Source organism: Emydura macquarii, unplaced genomic scaffold, assembly GCF_026122565.2.
Source record: "Emydura macquarii macquarii isolate MOO-44397 ecotype Brisbane River unplaced genomic scaffold, CSIRO-AGI_Emac_v2 contig_2473, whole genome shotgun sequence".
Taxonomy (NCBI): Eukaryota; Metazoa; Chordata; order Testudines; family Chelidae; genus Emydura; species Emydura macquarii.
This window is the reverse complement of record NW_027132610.1, coordinates 2,800,092-2,818,353: the sequence shown is the minus strand read 5'-3', so window position 1 is coordinate 2,818,353 and position 18,262 is coordinate 2,800,092. Positions and strand designations below refer to the sequence as shown.

The window sequence follows — 18,262 nt, the reverse complement described above, 5'->3', positions numbered from 1 at the left end:
TAAAATTGATTTGTAAAGCTAGAATCAGTTTCTTTATGTGCTGTTAATTTTAACAGTTGAAATGTTTATAGTCAAAAGATTTTTAGTGGGGGAGGGAGAGGGAAAAGGAGCTTGTATTTTAACTCCTCTCAACCAGAATACAGAGAATGTATAAAATGTTTAGGTTACAAGTTGCACTAATGATTCAACTTTTTGTGTGCAATGTTTAATTACTTTTGGAGAATGGAGGTCATACAGATCACAGTCTTCAACTCTTTCATTACCGCCAAGATGATTTTCTTGTGACTCTAAAAGGCAAACATACCAAACTAAGACTTAACACATTCACCAATTATAGTTAACTGTAAACTAGATGGCCACAGAGTAGCCAGGGTAGTGTGCTGCCACTGCAGCACAATTCTATATACCTCGAGGGTGACATTCAGGTGCCAAGATAACGGGAGTTTTGACACTGACTTCAATAGAGTCAAAATTTTAACCTAAATGTTTTAAAACTAGGAAGAAGAGGTCAGGCAAAACTAAGAAAATTTTCTGGACTCTAGAGAAGTCTTTTCAAATACACCCTCGTCTAGTAATCATAGTAGCACATTTAAGGCAACTGCATAGTAAGCCACCTGCCAATGGTGCTATGCTGAGGACAGGATGGAGAGAACAAAAGGAATGTAAGAGTACAAAATAAACCACACTCAGAGTGCACAGAAAGACTACAGAAGAAAATTAATTCTTGCATAATCTAACAGTATTCCTTCCACAAATTATTATGTATTTAGCAATAACTCAAAGGCCTTTAAGAAAAAAAATACATTAGGAAAAGTGCCCAAATTGATAAGCTTACTTTAAAAACACGGCTACTTAAAAAAAAAAACCCTAACAAACCTATACGTACATTTCAGTAGTGACAAGAAATATGCTGAAGATCAATAATGGTGAGTGGCCTGAACGGTTTCTTTAGCTACTGGAGAAATAGATGAACTAACTGCTGATTGAACAGGTCAGCAGACTGTTGTCTTGAAAAGAAGTCTTACTTTAAAAATCAACCCTCACATTACATATATTATAGTATGTACAAAATATACTTACCATGTATAATTATACTTCAAAATATACATTTTCCAGCTTTATTATGGAGCATTTCCCACACACAAGCCATGTTTCTGAGATGCCAGAAAATTTCATGGACAACTACTTTTTTATGTCTAACTTTTCCTTCTCCTATTTTTATTAAATTCATTGTTTTTGTTTAATTGTCTTTAATTTAATCAAATATTTTAAATTCAATGTCAAAGGTCTAAAGTTGAGCCAGTACAATCCAAAGTCCTAAAACCTGGATTCAAATTTAATTAGTGAACTATAATCATTGTTCTGTTGCTGCAGGACAGTTCAGAATGTTGCCTTTGCAGGTGCCAAGTTTTCCCAGTAGAAGAAAGAAAATAAACTGACACAAGTAGAGTAAGCCCCAGAGACAGCCCCCTCTCTCCCAAGCAAAGTAGTTGGTAACTAACAAGTACAGAACATCTAGAAAGCATCAAAAACAAAAGCCAAGAGCAAAAAGCATTACCTTCTGAACTGACATCCTCTTTCGTCAGATAACACATATAATTGTTTCTTCTATTTGATTTGGTGAGGTCATCTTGTAAAGTCTGAAGACTTTGCCTTGAGTGGTAAAAATATTTGTAAAGTTTAAGGGGTTTTTTTTGTTTTTAAAAGACCTCAACTATGCACAAATACTTTTTACCCTCCAGGGTCCAAAATTCCTATGTATTCTAGGATTATTTTAACTGACCCATGACAACTAAAATATATGTTTTAATAACTTCTTCACAGACAAAATAATGTTTCATTTTAGCCATGTTGAGTCCTTAGACTATTAATAACTAGCAACATCTACTGGATGAAATCCTTACCCTACTTTAATCAATGTGAGTTTTGCCATTAACTTCAACGGAGCCAGGACTTCACCTACTGTGTGCTATGCAGACCCCAATATACAATGCACACATTCTTTCTTCATAGTGACAACACTCTTAATATACATTGATAATACAAGTTTAATTGTTTCAAAACCTGTAGCAAACTTTAGCTGGCCAAAGTAGAAACCCACTAAAAAGAGCTCAAAGAGCAAATACTACAGAGCTTCAACTACAGCACCATTAGTAAGAACTACGTGAGATTTGTTACAGTATTACATAGAAACTCTGCACTGCAGAGTTAAGAATGCCTTTCCAAGAGAATAAAGTCCGATGCACCTTACATTAGCCATATTTATTATTCTTGCCAGAAATCTAATGAAAAATATTTATAATAAATAAAGAATTATCAGAAATTCGTATTTATTCACCACCTTTCCCTGACTATTTATAAAGATATACTTCAATATAAAAATCTTAAAAAGTGGAGTACTCAAGATTTACATAACACATACTTTGCAGACTGCAGTTTTCCCATATAAAGTTCTTCTTCCACACAGTCATCCAGTGGGTAGAAACCTTGGTTTGTATTTACAGTGGTAATAGCCTTTCCAAAAATAAATGAATAAATAAAGTTTTAACATATATTATGTTGTACAAACAATTATGCACTCTTCACTTTTTTTTTTTTAATTTAACTTTAACCAATATCCAGATAAAATATAAAGTCATCTTAGGCCTTTCATAGTGAGCTGGCACGCGCACGCACACACGTTGAGTAAAGTGTGTTAATCTAAATGTCTTAGCCATTCAATAGCTGAGGGAAGAACACTGTGTGAGTCAATGAGGGAACCAAGCGGCTCTTTCCAATGATTCAGCCTGCAACTACATGGCCCAAGCCTTCTAACTAACCACAGCTGGTAAGCAATGGTTCGCAACCTTTTTGGCTCCAGGGCCACAAATATAATTTTTACAAGCTTGAAGGGCCACCAGTCTCTGCCAGCAGCCCCCGTTTTCCTCCACCTCCCCCCAGCCAGAGGAAAGGACTTCAGCGAGGAGGATCTCCCATCTCCGTGGCTGCAGCAGGGAAACTGTGTGCTCCAGATGAGTCCCTAGGCAGTGGCCCCCTTCTGCAGCCAAGGGATGAGAGAACAGTGCTCCTCTCCCTCTGGCTCCAGCATGGGCCTATCACCTAGGGACCAAGGCAGAGCGCTTTGCCATGCTCCCTGCTACAGCCAGGGGGAGGGGAGTGTCAATCTCCCATCCACTTGGCTGCAGCAAGGAGCCTGAACCAGCAACACACTCCACCTGGGTACTTAGGCGGCAGCTCCCTTTTGACCATGGGCCACAGGTTGGGAACTACTGGGCTCAAGGGAGCATGGAGCCATGAAGATCCCACTCATAGTAATAAGCAGCACATCTGATCACTCCACATCTAAAGCAAGTTATACCAAAGATGGCACAGAAGGTCAAAACTAGGAGGCTAAACTACTGGATCTGTCAGAAGATAAGAATTTTATCTGCATTTTGAGCTTTTACTGAAAGATTATGTTACATGAATGTGTGGGATGTAGCTGGGTATGGTGCTGAAATAGATGCAGCTACACTTATTTCAGTGATAAAACTGTGTGTATATTTCAGTGTGACTATCACTTTTCTGGAATAAAAGGAAGTTAAATAGATCACAAAAAGTGTAGTATTATGAAGAATTTAAATGCACACAGGTCAGTTACAGTCCCCAAAGCAGACAGCTTGGCTATAATCCCACATGGAAGCATAAGTAACTGCATATAGTACATTTATAGTATTATTACAAGGGAGATGAGTTACAGTTACTAGGGAAATATATTTAAATACTTAAGTTAGGACGTATCACCCATAATTTTGACATACTGCAATTTTTAGTACTAAATAAACGATTTTCAAAAGGTTATATCATGATTGGAAAAAAAAGTCTGAGTTTGTTATACAAGATCATAGATTAAAAGACTACTCAATTGCTTCAAGGTTTGTAAACAAACAAAAATTTCACAAAAACATTTCTTCCCCAAGCACACTACTGTACATTATGAACCAATTACTTTACAAGTTATTCTAGCTGTTTTAGTAGTTTGAAAAAAAACAAAAACAATTGTTCAAGATTTGTGTGGCTAATTTATGGCAGTGAAAAAATAGCTATCAAAGTCCTAGATACATAGAAAAAGAAAAGAATTTTTGAGAATTATAAAGAGCCAAGAGTCTACTGAGTAAATACACAAAATATTTGCAAATAACTTGCAGTGTCAGCAAACAAACTACTCTAAACAGTATAAGCTTATATTTTCATATAAAAACACAGTTTTAATAAGTTTATGATCATGGAAATGCAAAGATACAGATGCCAAGAATACACTGGAGTCAAAGACATATCATCATGTAGCATTTCCTAGCTTTTGTTGGACACAAAGTCTGTCCTTTCTTCACCCAACTGTGATCAGAAAATACAATTCCATTCCACAGCATAGACAAAGACTACAGAATCCCATGTTCAGACCTCTGCAATACCTAGGCATAACTACCGGGCTCACAACTGAATCAATAGTTCCCAAGAGCCTCCATACAATGGTATTAATATTAATGACAATGGTTTCCCCCAAATAATTACAATGTAAATAAAGGAACTAGTACTCATAACATTTTCTAAATGTTGATAACTATAGAGTTTTTTTGAACTAGAGACTATTGAATATGAGAGGTAAGCAGAAAGCATTTGCCCTACTTCTGAATTTCCTGGCTTCTCTCAGTTTAACTCAGACTTTTCGGTATGTGTACACTACACACATCTCCCAACCCAGGCAGAGTGACATGCATTTTAGCTCTGCTCAAGCTAGCATGCTAAAAAGAGCAGCATGGTTATTGCAGCATGCGCTGTGGCTCGGGCTAGTCACCCAAGCTCAGACATTGGGTGGGCAGGCTTGTTGTACTCAGGCAGACAACCTAAGCCATTACCCATGCTGCGATGACCACACTGCTTTTTTTAGCACACTAGCTTGCACACTAGTATATGTCTGCGACACACTGCACCCCCATGTACACCCTCATCGCGTGATTGTGCATCATTCATGTTCACCCTCATAGTATAATTGTGTATTGTTTAATACAAAGTGCATCATGTAAGACGTTTTCAGAATGCCCCGGGCACACTGAACATTACTGTTATAGTGATATGTTTGTTGCAATGTCATGTGTATGGTTATGAGGCTTCGCTATGTAATATTCCCAAATGTGTGTCTCATGGCTTGAGACAGATCTAGGCAAACTCTACAGAGCTGAGAAGCAATTTGCTGCTCATTAGGACTTGTATAGAATGATTCAGCTCAACAATCCAGGAACAAAGGACTGGCCTAAACGTCAACAAGTGAATCCAAGAAAGACCAGTGACGCAGGGCATGGAAGGAGCCATACATGGACATTATTTGTTACCTGACCCTGAAGTTGGGGAGGGGGTGAGGGAGGTGTCAACGAAACGTTTTAAAAATGAGACATTTTGCTGCTTTCTCTTCCATCTCCATCTACAAACACCACCAAGCAACCAAAATGCAGACACAGGGAGGAGCCTGGCTAGAAAGGAATCCAGACAGCCTGTAGTGAGAATCAGCTAAGACTGAAACATTGCTGAAAGTGTTAAGCTCAGTTTAGAATGCAATATGCCTTTTATTTACTTTTGATCAAATCTGACCTGTTTCCCTCTGACTTATAATCACTTAAAATCTTTCTGTACTACTTAAATATACTTGTTTGTTTGTTTTATCTAAAGCAGTGCATGTCATTTAAGATGTGTTAAGACTCCAGTGAAGTGACAAGGCTGGTGCACATCAATTTCTTTGATAAACTGATAAATCAATGAGCTTGCAGTGTACAGCACTGAACATTGTAAGACGTCAGTTCCTAGGGTTGCATCTGGGACTGGTGGTATGGTGTTGGCTGGGTCATACTCATGCATGATCCAAAGAGTGGCTGGCCAGAAGCACTCACTTAATTGAGAGCAGCTTGCTTGCCATAGGCTGTGCATGGGGGTTCACACATAGGGGCAGGGTAAGACGGGTTCCAGGAGTAAGAGACTGAAGTGATACAGCAATATGCCAGTCCAGATTGCAGAGGGGGAACATCACAATATCTGTCTACCCAGACTGGAAGGAAGTTCCCACCTGCAGTGTAGACACACCCTTTGAGGAGGTCTTCACTGCAGAGTTCAGCCGAATTAGCATTGCTCCAGTTACTTTTCTTGAATTAGCTCAGCCAAATCACAAAACAACACGACCTGCCGTGTCCACACTGTTCATGCACTCACTTGTGCCATTCTTTGTGCTGCAGCAAGCTGAGCCACACTACAAATTATTTCCCAATGCATTGTCTGTCCTTTCTGGGCACATAAAATTTTGTTAAGTTATTAGGGAGCTAGTGGCATTTGATTAGAGCTAGCCTGTGTGTAGATGACAGAGTGATTGCGTCAGGAGCTGATGAGCTGTGCTAATTTGAGCTTTATATCCAAGTGGGTCAGCCAATTCACATTAAAAGCACATCACATGCCAATTGAGGGTTTGAGAGTAGGGACCAGACTAGAGTAACTGTTCAATATTTAAAACAGTACATAAGATAACACAGATAACAATGTGTGGTACTTTTTGTTGGCAACTATTTTTTAAAACAGCAACCTTTAAATAAAACTTTACAGACAATAACTAGGTTTTGTCTTCTTAACATTATCTGAAAGCTCCCTTTAGTTACTTAGTATTATATTTCAAATTGCAAACAATTCTACGAAGGGCCTTGATATGCTTGTGGCAAACACTTACCTCACAGTCAAGACACACGATTATATTTGATTCCTGTATTACCGATAAACACAGTTCACAGAAGATATGTCCACACTGTAATGCATGATGACGAGTACCTGATGAAATCAATTCTATAAGTAAAAATTAGCAAAATCCAGATTTACTGCTCTATAGTTGCCAACATTTTAAAAGTGGCTGTTGCCATATTTAAATTAAAGTACAGCTGCACAATCTTGCAAAAGCATTAGTCTTGCTGATGAAGTAATCCAGCAGCATTGTCAGGATAACCTTACAGTTCCAAAGAGAAAAGGTGGGGAAGGTAATATCTTTTATTAGACCAACTTTTGTTGGTGAGAGAAACAAACTTTCAAGATTACAGAGAAACATGAGGAGGAGTTCTGTAATATCCTTGGACCAACATAGCTACAACAACACTGCACACAACCTTTCAGGTTTCAGGTATCAAAAATAAAGGTACTTCAAGAAAAAGCCAGCTGCACAGAAAGATCTCTCTCTCCCATTGTCTAGCAGTTTCCCCATCCTTGCAGTTTTCTCTAAGGCTCAACAAAAACCAGAGTGACACTGACTAGGCTCTAGTCAGCTGCTGATGAACTAAAGTGATAACTGGATTGTCCTGAAAGAGAATTTTACAAACACTCTGATACCCAGGGAAAAGGAGCAATAATTATAACAACACAGGCATTAAAAAATGGTTATATCTGTTTAGCTTGCTTAAACCAGGTTTATACTAATGTAAAAAGACTGTCCACGCACATATATGCATCAGTTTACATAACTCTGAATAAAAGCACTGTAGTAATTAAACTAACACACAAGTTTGTGTATAATCTAGGCATAAAATATTACCTCTTTGTACTCAGAACTGCTTTGAACTCTTAATCCAGGACAGTTTGTTTATTGAGAGGCCATTTCAAACCCTCCACTTTTAACCAAAAAAAAACAAAAAACAAAAACAAAAAAACCCCCCAAAACCCTCATTCTACTGCAGATTGTTAAACTAAACGGATTTATTTTAAAAGCCTAACAAACTGTATACAGCTAGACAGAATGTCTATTGACAGAGTAGTTACATTCAGCACTGTGAACTAGGTATTACATATTCTCTTCTGCATGTGTACACAGACAGCACCACCCACCCTGGTGATGGGCATTGCAAAGGTGCCTAAAATGAACAGGGCAAAGGTCCAGCCTCACACACAAGTACACAAACGTTATCAGTACTCAGCACTTCCTTATTTTGTCTTTTTTCTCCCAACTGCAGATTTTATTTCTTTTTATTTACCTTATTCTATTTGCACTCCCCCGTCCGATGCTGACCACAGTGTCTGGGGCACCAGGCTCTCACGGAGAGATGGGGCGGGCCTCCCATTATTTCCAGGGCGGAGCGGATATGCACTAGAGGGCGCCTTCTGGAGCCCCGGCATAGGAGGAGCGCCTTCTACCGCCCCTAGCGGCGGCGGCGGCGGGCGCGTGCAGTTTAGCGCGCAGGGCTGACCGCACCGTCCCGGAGGGAGAGGCCAGGCCACGAGTAATTACAATCTCCGGAGCCTTCCCCTGCACCGCTGCCCTCGGGCGGCGCTGGCCCGGCACGAGGAGGCCGCCAGGGCCGAGGAGCCTCAGCAGGGGGAGGCCCGGCACCGTGCAGGGAGAAGGGAGTCTCTCAGGGCCCCACCGCGGCCGGGGCAGCGCAGGCTAGTTAGTGGCCCGGCGCCGCACCACGGACCGCTCCTATCAATGCGCGGACCGAGCGCCGAGGAGGGGGCGGGGCGGGGCAGGGCAGGGCAGCCCGACGGGGGAGCCGTTGGGACCCCGCCCCCCCAGGGTGCAGAGGAAGGCCCCAGGCCCGCCACACTCGGCCCCTCTCTCACCTTGGGAGACCTTGGCTCCGCGCCGCCAGCACCCGACACACAGCGGCCCCCGGAGCCGCCGCCTGGGAGGGTCGTCCCGCGCCGCAGCCATCTCTCGCGCCCTGCCCACCTGCCAGAGCACGCGGCCCGCGATAGCCAGCGGGAAACGGCCAGAGCACCTGCGCCGCAGCGCCTATGGGAGCCGCCGCCTCCCTTCGCCCAGCCAATCATCGCGCGGTGCAGGGGCGGGGACGAGGCCAGCCATAGGACAAGGCCCCCTTCCCGTTACAACGTGGGAAACCTCTACGTTGGCTTTGGTGAGGACCAGGCAGGAATAGAACCAGAGCTGCTGCATCCCCACCCAGAGCACTGTCCTACTTGAGACCGCTGTGCTTCGGGGGGCAGAGCTGTCACAGGTCAGCACAGTTGTGCCAGGGTAGATAATGGGCACTACCTGCCTCCAGCAATGATTAACCATCTCCTGACCCAGTAATGGTCATGAACACAAATGGCTTAAAAAATAGAACACCAAACTTGAAGGGACTGGCACACATGATCAGTATTTGTTTAAAGGTACCAAGCATTTTCTTTGGTTAGAATGGATCCAGTAAAATGTATGGGTTGAATAAATTATCCAGTAAGCCACTTCTATAGTGTTCCCCCTGCTCTATTTTGTTTTTGATTAGCTTGGACTTGAATCCTATAGGTTTCTGTTTTAAGTCAACTAAAACAAGTCATATCCATCAAATTTCTTCTGGCTTCCATGATGGGGCCATCAAAATTGGCAAGTTTACATGTGATTTCTATGCAAATCCATAAGCCAGCCCAGGTTTGCCGAAAACTGAAGGCAGATCTACTCTTAAAATGCCACTGTAGTACTTCAGTGAAGACACTCCTACGCCAACAGGAGAGTTTCTAGTCGGCATAATTACCATACCTCCATGAGAGGCAATAGCTAGGTTGATAGGAGAAGTCCTCCAGTCCACATAGCGCTGTCTAACCTGGAAGTATGTCAGTATAACTGCATCACTCAGGGGGAGGGGTGTGCACACGGGGGGGCAAGCAGGGGCATTGCCCCCCTGCCTCCCAAATAATCAGTGGGGGCACAGAACTCCTTTGCCTGTTGGGGCCCCTGCAGGGAGGGCATGTGTTTTTTTCCACAACCCTGAGTAACAAGGTTATACAAATGTAAGTTTATAGTGTAGACCTCGCCTGAGTTAAGGATATTTATTATTACTAAAGTCAATAAAACTAGGTTCTTACCCCAAATTCATAATTGAGACTATAAATATATGGCTTGATCCTACTACCTGAGTAGGAGTGTAGAATAAAGCACAGACAAAGCTCAAAATCCACGAGGTGGGTTTGCAAACTTTGCATAGCTATCTATTAGGTTTTTGTAACTGGCATATTAATATTTCAATGAGAGGGGTAAATACCAAAACTGTATTTTGAGGCAGGAGCTGAAGGAGTCACTGGTAGTCCTTGCTGCACAAGCACAGGAGAGTATTCCAGGCATGGGGTAGTGAAAGCATACAGACAAGAGGGAGAGAATACAAAGAGAAAGACAAACATATTAGCAAACCCATGATTAACCTGATCTGAGTTTAACAGAGTGAAATACTGACTCCATTGAAGTCATCTGTAAAACTTTTATTGACTATCAGTAGAGCCAGGATTTCACAAGGGGAAGGAACAAAACCCAAAACTAGGCAAGTTTCAATTGGTTTTAATATATATTTTATAGTAATGCCTAAAGGCCTCAGTTGGGATTAGGGTCCCATTGTTGTAGGTGCTGTATATACAAAGACATGGTCCCTGCCCCACCCCCACCCCCAAAATTACAATACAATAACAGTTTTGCACAAGTCTAAGCATATAACAGTCACTGTTTAAATATTAGTTGCATAATGGTGCTGTGAAGAGCACACATTTTCCATTTCCCTAGGACAGTAACAATACTAAAGTTGCTTCTTGTAGAAAACTTGGGTTCAGATTCCCATTCCTGCAATATCTCTCCCCCTGAATTAGCAGATGCTAGGTTGTATTGCTTCTGTGACAATAATCAATTTTGGTGAGGGATGTGCTTATTTTTGCTTATTGTCTGGACTTCATATATATTCTACAGAGGAATAAATAAGTTTAAATATAAACCCATCCTGGCTTACAGACAGCCCCCCAACCTGAAGCAAATACTCACCAGCAACCATACACCCTACAAAAAGTCCAACCCAGGAACCTATCCCTGCAACAAACCCCGTTGTCAGCTCTGCTCATACATCAACTCTAGTGACAAATCACTGGTCCTAACCACATCAATCACACCATGAGGAGCTCATTCACCTGTACATCCACTAATGTTATATATGCCATCATGTGCCAGCAATGCCGCTTTGCAATGTACATTGGCCAAACTGGACTATCACTACATAAAAGGATAAATGGACACAAATCAGACATAAAAAATAACAACATCCATAAACCAGTGCGAGAACACTTTAATCTCCCAGGGCACACTGTCACTGACCTGAAAGTCACCATACTTCTCCATAAAAACTCCAAAAACAGACTTCAATGAGAAACTGCTGAGTTAGAAATGATCTGCAAACTTGACACATTCAAACTGGGTTTAAACAGAGATTTGGAATGGCTCTCTCATTACAAGAGGTAATTGCTTTGTTCACCCATTCTCACCTGCAATTCAATGACTGTCATTAGCCCTCAAATACCCGGCTTTCATCCACCTTCCCAATTGTTCTCTATGCACGTGTATATCTATGTTTCCTATTTACTGTATCATTCTACTTCCGCATCTGACGAAGTGAGCTGAGTCTCACGAAAGCTTATGCCTACAAAAATTAAATTTGTTAGTCTTTAAAGTGCCACAGAACTCTCTTTGTTTCTGCTGTATACAGACTAACACGGCTACTCTTCTGGAACTGTTTTAAATATAAACAACTTCATATATTAGATACCATTTTACTACTGTTGTGTGTGGGTGTGGCCTCCCTCAGAAACTGACAGGGAGAAACAGGCCAGGCCTGTGGAGGTGGAGCCAGAGACTGCCTGTCTGCCTGCCCGGAAGCGAGGGGGCGGGACAGGAAGTATAAAAGAGCGGACCAGGAACTCAGTTGGTGGCCAGTTCCTGGAGGGGGAAGGATGTCCTTGCCTGCTCTCTAGAGTGGCCTGGTACCTGGGTAAGCAGACCAGGTCCTGTGTCCGGGCGCTGGCGAATGAGCAGCATGTGGCCTGGGGCCCAGAGGTACTCCCGGATCCGACCACCCCGCCAGACCCGATGATCCAGAGGGGTCAGGACCTGGAGGAGCTGCCGGATGCAGATGAGGAGAAGGTGGCCATACTGGGGCCAGACTTGGAGGACTTGTCATTGGAGTCGCCAGAGGATGACGATGAGGCGCGGGTCCTGACAGTGCTGGACCTGGAAGAACTGCCCCCCACCGACCTCCCCAACGAGCTGCCTGACCTACCGCTCCCCGATGATATCGATGGGTTCTGCAACCTGCCCCTGCCCCTGCACACCAGGTACCCAAGGGAAAGGGGGCAGGAAGTAGCCCAGGGGAGGGGTCACCCAGTTCAGGGACTGGGGAACCTGACAGTGAGTCAGTGTGTTGCGGTTGGAACCCCGCTGACTCCGTGGCATACCCCTGTGCCATGGCTAGGGACCTTGGCTGGGACACAGTGGAGTCAGGTGGGCCTGCATCCCCCTCCCACTTCCCTGATCACCCTGCCTGGGGCCTCTGAACTGTGTGCTGCCCCGCCTGGGGCTTCTGAACTATTAGCCCAAGTCCCAATGGGCAGCAATCGCCTTTGGGCTGCCCGGCCTGAGCCCAGAGACTGTTCCTCTGCCCCAGGCTGGGCCAACACCTGCCGGAGCAGGGTTCGGGAGTGGGTGTGGCCTCCCTCCAAAACTGAGAGGGAGGGACGGCCACCCATCCTACATGTGGTGGAGAATGCAGGCACCCACCCCCTGACATAAGGGGCGGCTGCCCGCTTGGACAATCCCTTGGCCTCTAGACACCAATGACTGGCAGGGCCATGGTTTTTGAAAAATTTCTGAAATGATGGGCCGAGGCCCAGCAGCAGGCAACACAGCTCCAGCAACAGCAAGAACTAGCAAGAACTAGCAGCAGCAACTGATCCAGCAGCTGGCCTCCCAACAGCTGGACCAACAGCAGCAGGGCTTCGAACAGCTGGCTGCCATGTTGACCCGCGCTCCGGAGGCAGCAACCAGGGGTGGAGCAGGTGCCACAACCCCCACGTTGCTGCTGCGGTTTTCTAAGATGGGGTCAGAGGACTTCCTGGCCGCAGAGACCACGGTTGCCCCTGCTGTGGCACTGGCCCCCTGTCCTGCCGGGACCCCAAGTGGGACCCCCACTAGCTCAAAGGCCAGCGGAGCCCCACCGCCCCACCCAGATGACAACTGGCGGGGAACAGAAGGGACCTGATCCACCCTGAGAGCGCCAGGGTGATAGGTAAATGGGGGTGAGGAAAGGGAGCTAAGCCTGCCCCAGAGATGCACTGGAGCGGTGCAAAACCCACTAACACCGAAGGAGTCTGCAGCAGTAAGCCCTGCTTTACCTGTGGCCACTTTGGGTACCTGCAATGGCAGTGCCCGACAATGGAGTGCTCCTTTGGGCAAGTCTGTGCCACCGAGACCCAGACCCACCGGCCCTCTGGAGGGTTGGTGACCGTCCTGGTGATGGTAGGGGGGAGCACCTCCAGGCCCTCATGGATTCCGGCTGTGGAGAGACCTTGGTCCAGAGGTGAGGCTGTCGGTTGACTAGTGCCACAGGGGATGCTGTTCAGCTGCGGTGCATCCACAGAGATGTCCAGCTCTACCTGAGTATGCGGATCGTCCTCACCATGGGCAGACGAACACACAAGCTGGCGGTGCGGGTGGCACCTTGCCTCTCCTACCCCGTCATCCTCGGTCGAGACTGGCTGGGATTCAACCAGGTCCTGCACACGGCCACATGGGAGGTCCACCGGGAGCAGATGGCCCTAGAGGGGGGACAACCAGAGGATCCCGCTGAGGAAGGGGTGGAGTCACCCCGCCAAAGTCCACTCTGCCAGCCCTGCAACCCCTCAAAGGTACCCCCCGATGGCTGGGGCATGAGGGAAGGGAACCCAGAGAGGCCTGAGTCGATTTTAGTTGGGACCAAAGGGAGGCTCCCACCCTTGCTGGGCTTATGACCAGCTAGCATATGTGGATGGAGAGGTCGCAGAACTCCAGCATGCTGGCCAGTGGCCCCACTTTGAGTTGACTAAGGACCTGTGGTATCATGTGTTCCAGGACCCATGAGCCACATTCTCAGCTCGTGGTCCCCCAAGCTCATTGGCGGGTGGTGCTGCAAATGGCGCACAATATCCCTGCCGCGGGCCACCTTGGGCAGGCGAAAATGCTCACCCGAGTCCTCGCCCAGTTCTACTGGCCGGGGGTGTACCAGGAGGTCCAGCACTACTGCGCTTCCTGCCCCAGATGTCAACTAGCAGCACCCGCTGGTATCCAGAAAGCCCCGTTGGTCCCCATGCCAGTGATGGGAATACCGTTCGAAAGGATCGTGATGGACCTGATGGGACCCCTCGCTAAAAGCACGGCCGGACACCAGTATATGCTGGTCATTATGGACTATGCCACGCGGTTCCCCGAGGTGATTCCCCTGCAATCCGTGACTGCCCGGACCATAGCAACTGAGCTGCTGAAGGTCTTTGCTTGAGTAGGGCTGCTGAAAGAGATCCTAACCGACCAGGGTACAAATTTCACCTCCTGCCTGTTAAAGGAGGTCTGCAACCTCCTGGGAGTCTGAAAACTACAGACCTCAGTGTACCATCTCCACACAGATGGGGTGTTGGAGAGGTTTAATCGGACCTTGAAGGGGATGCTCAAAAGATTCCCACATGACCAGCTCCACCGGTGGATACCGCCTCTACTCATGGCCTTTCAGGAGGTGCCTCAAGCCTCAACCCAGTTCTCTTCATTTGAGTTGTATGGGCGACAACCCCGGGGCTTGCTCGACCTAATGAGAGAGACCTGGGAACACAGCCTGTCCACAATCCAAGGGCTCCTGCAGTATGTGACGCAGCTTTCTGATGCCCTGACGTGGGCCGGGGACCTCACCAGACAAAACCTTCAGGCGGCACAAGGGATCCAGGAGGAGACCTACAACTAGGGGGCCCGGGTCCGGACCTTTACTGTGGGAGACCGGGTTCTGGTCCTGCTTCCCTCCGAGGGGTCCAAATTGTTGGCTCGGTGACAGGGACCCTACAAGATCTCCCAACAGGTGGGGCCAGTCAATCATGAGGTGCATCAACCCGACCAGAAAAAGACCAAGCAGATATATCATGTAAACCTCTTAAAGCCCTGGCATGAACAGGAAGGGCTGATCGCCCCATACCTTCCCGAACCGAAACTGGGACCCAAACTCCACCTCCCGACCAGGCCAGAAAAACCCATCCTAGGGGACACCCTCGATGTGGACCAACGAGCCCAAGTCTGATGCCTCCTGGAAGCGTTTCCCCAGACCTGCATGGCTGTGGCAGGGCGAGCCACCAGAATACAGCACATCATCCGGACGGCCCCAGGGAAGTAATCCGCAAGACCACTTGACTGCTCCCACGCCACATGCGGGAAGCCGTCTAAGAGGAGGTCCAGGTAATGCTCGACATGGGAGTGATTGAGAAGTTGCAAAGTGAATGGCACAGGCCCATCGTGCTAGTCCCAAAGCCTGATGGGACTCGACGCTTCTGCATCAACTTTAGGAGGGTCAATGCAATCTCGACCTTTGATGCCTACTCCATGCCCCAGGTGGACAAGCTTCTCGAGCGGTTAGGGGAAGCCTGATACATTAGCACCCTGGATCTAACAAAGGGGTATTGGCAGATCCCACTGGCACCGGGTTCGAAGGAAAAGACAGCCTTTCGCCACCCCCAGCAGACTATACCCGTTTACCCGGATGCCCTTCAGCCTCCACAGGGCCCCCGCAACCTTCCAGCATCTCATGGACCGCCTGCTGCAGGAGCATACCAGCTTCGTGGTGGCCTATCTGGATGATGTGATCTATAGTCAGTGTTAGGAGGACCACCTGCCTCGAGTGGTGGCCATCATGCAGACATTCTGAGATGCTGGGTTGACAGCGAATCCCTGGAAGTGCAGATCGGGTTCCAGAAGACTATCTACCTGGGGTATGTCTTGAGGCAAGGACTGGTATGACCTCTGGTGGGAAAGGTCCAAGCCATCCAGGAACAACCGGCACCAACTATGAAACTGCAGGTGAGGCAATTCTTGGGACTAGTCAGCTATTACCGCCGATTTATTCCCCACTTTGCCTCGATTGCAGCCCCTTTGATGGGGCTCCTGACAAAAGACCAGCCACAAAGAGTCTGATGGACCCCTGACTGCGACACAGCCTTCCAAGCACTAAAGGGCTGCTTATGCAGGGAGCCGGTCCTGTACAGCTCCATTTTCATCAGGACTTTGTGGTCCAGACCGATGCCTCCGCTGGGGGGCTCGGGGCGGTCCTCTCCCAGATCATCAAGGGAAAGGAACACCCAGTGCTCTACATTAGCAGGAAGCTGTTCCCCCGGGAGCGGAACTATTTCATGGTGGAGAAGGAGGCCTTAGCGGTCAAATGGGCAGTGGAGCCCTTGCGGTACTACCTGTTGGGAACCACTTTCATGGTGGTAATGGACCATGCACCCCTCAAGTGGTTGCAGACCATGAAGGATACGAATGCCCGCCTTATGCGATAGTATCTCGCCCTCCAACCATTCACGTTCACGGTGCTGCATCACCCAGGGAAGGACAATGTGAACGTGGATGGCCTGTCTCAATTGGACGAGGGAGGCCTGCCTGGCCCCAAAGTCCGGGAGCTGGACTTGGGAGGGATGGGAGGAGGGGTGTGTAGTGAGTGGGTATGGCCTCTCTCAGAAACTGACAGGGAGAAACAGGCCAGGTCTGTGGGGGCAGAGCCAGAGACTGCCTGCTTGGAAGCGAGGCTCAGGAGCTCAGTCGGCAGCCAGCTCCTGGAGGGGAAGGATGTCCCTCCTTGCCCTCCAGAGCTGCCTGCAGCCTGGTACCCGGGCGAGCAGACCGGGGCCTGTGTCCGGGTGCTGGCGAATGACCAGTGTGTGGCCTGGGGCCCAGAGGTACCCCCGGATCCGACCACCCCACTGGACCTGGTGATCCAGAGGGACCAGGACCTGGAGGAGCTGCCGGATGCAAATGAGGAGGAGGTGGCCATACCGGGGCCAGACTTGGAGTTGCCAGAAGATGACGACGAGGCATGGGCCCTGACAGGGCCAGACCTGGAAGAACTGCCCCCCGACGAGCTGCCTGACCTACTGCCCCCGATGATATTGAGGGGTTCTGCAACCTGCCCCTGGGCACCTACCCCGATGAGGTTGACTCGACGGTGGCACACCAGGTACCCAAGGGAAAGGGGGCAGAAAGTAGCCTGGGGAGGGGCTACCTGGTCCAGGGACTGGGGAACCAGACAGTGAGTCAGCGTGTTGCAGTTGGAACCCCACTGACTCCGTGGCATACCCCTGTGCCATGGATAGGGACCTGGGCTGGGACGCAGTGGAGTCGGGTGGGCCTGCATCCCCCTCTCCCTTCCTTGACCACCCCACCTAGGGCCTCTGAACCATGTGCTGCACCGCCTGGGGTGCTAGACTGTTTGCTGCCCTGCCTGGGACCTCTGAACTATTTGCTGCCCGTTGGGACTTGAGCAATTGCCTTTGGGCTGCCTGGCCTGAGCCTGGAGACTGTTCCCGGGCTGGGCCAACCCCTGCTGGAGCAGAGTGGGAAGTGGGTGTGGCCTCCCTCTGAAACTGACAGGGAGGGATGGCCACCGATCCTACAACTAGCTATAGGCGCACATCCTAGGCTCTATGCTTGTCCCACAAATGAAGATGAAAAATATGATAAAGGACTTGTAACAGGGTGATCTGCCTCTTTAATAGCCTGAGAGGAAGGACAGGGAGCAGCTGATCTACCCCAGAAAGAAGCCCAGCAGACAGGTGCTGGGAATTGATCAACATCTTGTGAGTGGCACACATTCTCAGTTGGAATATAAAGAAGAGCACAGCTATAAAGGTACGGGGGAAGTGAAGAGAGGGAGGGTATTTTCTGGTAAACAGAGCAGAAGGAGACCCTGTAAAGTTCCCATTGGGTTGGAAAGTGCCATACCTGGTAACTATTGGAGACTAGAAAATCCCAGTCTGAACTCCTAATCAGACACTTGCTAATGTTGCTTTTTATATGCTTTCCTTGGGAAGATAGCAAATAAAGACTTGAAGAAAGGGACAGAAAGCTGACCTGTGTGTGGCTAGCTGTCCATCTATCCCTGGCTGGTGACTAGGGATACCAGCCTACAATGTATATATCCACCAACAATTCAACCACTAGTACATCTCTCCCCCAAAACTTGAGGAAAAAAATTGGTAACACATTTTATAATTTTGACAAAGACTAGTATACGTCTTCTCCTACCTAGTTATCTAGAACCATTTTAGACTTGTAATTTGCTATTTAAAGAGCATTGAAGACATTCATTGCTAAGTGTTTGCATGTTCATTTGTATAATATAGATAAATGCTTTAAAAAAAAAAGCCTTCTAAACCATAACCACAAGACGGTAGCATGGATTAACTG

The 18,262-nt window shown here is 47.3% G+C and overlaps 1 protein-coding gene across 1 annotated transcript in view; it reads right to left on the bottom strand.

Moving 5' to 3' along the window:
• Positions 1-8,704, bottom strand: part of RNF17 (ring finger protein 17) — a 231,571-nt gene extending 222,867 nt beyond the window's left edge. The window contains exons 1-5 of the mRNA XM_067562728.1: positions 8,614-8,704; positions 6,743-6,855; positions 2,423-2,514; positions 1,559-1,653; positions 214-287 (exon numbers count right to left, since the gene is read on the bottom strand). Coding sequence (XP_067418829.1) covers positions 214-287; positions 1,559-1,653; positions 2,423-2,514; positions 6,743-6,855; positions 8,614-8,704 — 465 coding nt within the window. The remainder of the gene's footprint in view (positions 1-213; positions 288-1,558; positions 1,654-2,422; positions 2,515-6,742; positions 6,856-8,613) is intronic.
• Between the last annotated feature and the right edge of the window lie 9,558 nt (positions 8,705-18,262).